Genomic DNA, 1,355 nt, shown 5'->3' with positions numbered 1-1,355 from the left:
GAGAACACTTCATTGCCTGGTATTTTATACTTAGTGAAACTGTCTGAAGAAACGCTAATCTCGGTCAGTACAAAAGCATCAAAACAAGAGCAAAAAGGGGAGATTAATGCGAGAAAATGGTCCCAGTATTTCCGGATGCTTCGTATATTAATATGGGTAATACGAAAAGTATTACCTTTCAAACTTGTAAAAAAGTTATGTACTTCAGATAAGGAAACAAAAGTATGAAAGTCATCACAGTCCATAATCGGACGGTCCTCTCTGGATCCAATATCCTTTTAGTTTATCAGTTCAAGATCATGTTCACAGCTGATGCGCACTGGGGTTGCCTCATCTTGCCGCTTGGCAAAGATCTTGCCATTTCGAACCCAAACATACTTGAATCTTTTCTCCTTTCCCCGTGTTCGAGCCTTCCAAAACACGTTTCGGTTGATTTGGGTGAGATTCTCGTTAAAATAAAGCTGGGGTAGAGTTCTCGCTTGTGCGAGTTCGCGCAGACCGCCACGTGCCTTCATCCATATCTCTCGTGCAGCTGATGACGAAAATCGAACCAAAATCGGGGGGATCTTATCCTTTTTGCTTGGGAGCCTGTGGACAGCCACCATGTCAGAAGGTTGAAAAGATGTGATTGACAGTTTGTCTGCGAGGTCGAAGACGGATTTTTTGAGGTCTTCATTGGTTGACACCGGCATGCTATGGATTTCTAAATTAGGCAGGCGGTTGTACTGTTCAGCGTCGTTTAACTCGACCTGTAGATGGGAGATGCGTGCAGCGTTCTCAGACACATTTTTCAGTTCAGTCATCTCTGCTTTCAGTTCTTTTATTTCCTTTTTACTTGTTGTCATTTCGACAAGTAGCTGGTCATATTGGCCCGAGTTGAACTCCACGGAGGTCTTCAGCTCGTTCACAGTGGCCTTCATTTCTTCGAATGTTGTTTTTAAGGTCAACAGGTCATTGACTTGAGCTGGTAGTCCAAGGAGACTATCTACTTTGTCCTTAAGTGAAAGAAGTTGATCCAACTTTTCGTTCACTTCAGCAAACTGAGCTGACAGGTTCGCAATATCCAACTGCGAGGAGACCTTATCAGGGCCGATGACTCCCGTCCGTCTTTCGCGCGACATGACCGACAGCGCCATTTTTCTCTTTACTTAGTTCCCATAACCTGGAACGTAGATTCCGCCACACCTGAGCAAGGAGTACCCATGTGGTACGCAAAAGAGCATTCTACGCAGGTTAGAAAGCGTCCATCATCAGGCAGCGGTTTTGAGCATGCTATGCACTCTTTCACAGGCATGGTAAAGTGGCAAACGAAAAGTGTGAATACTTGCTGCAGTTGTGTGGGGCAGACGTCTTCG

At 44.9% G+C, this 1,355-nt stretch overlaps 1 protein-coding gene across 1 annotated transcript; it reads right to left on the bottom strand.

The window, feature by feature from the left end:
- Nucleotides 1-278: 278 nt before the first annotated feature.
- LOC120848621 lies at nucleotides 279-1,136 on the bottom strand. Its single transcript, XM_040220630.1, has one exon. The coding sequence runs from the start codon at nucleotides 1,134-1,136 to the stop codon at nucleotides 279-281; it is 858 nt and encodes a 285-aa protein (XP_040076564.1).
- Between the last annotated feature and the right edge of the window lie 219 nt (nucleotides 1,137-1,355).

The sequence above is a fragment of the Ixodes scapularis genome, unplaced genomic scaffold, assembly GCF_016920785.2.
Source record: "Ixodes scapularis isolate PalLabHiFi unplaced genomic scaffold, ASM1692078v2 PGA_scaffold5__190_contigs__length_132052651, whole genome shotgun sequence".
Classification (NCBI taxonomy): Eukaryota; Metazoa; Arthropoda; class Arachnida; order Ixodida; family Ixodidae; genus Ixodes; species Ixodes scapularis.
The sequence above is the reverse complement of the archived record's forward strand: the minus strand, read 5'-3'. Positions and strand labels throughout refer to the sequence as shown.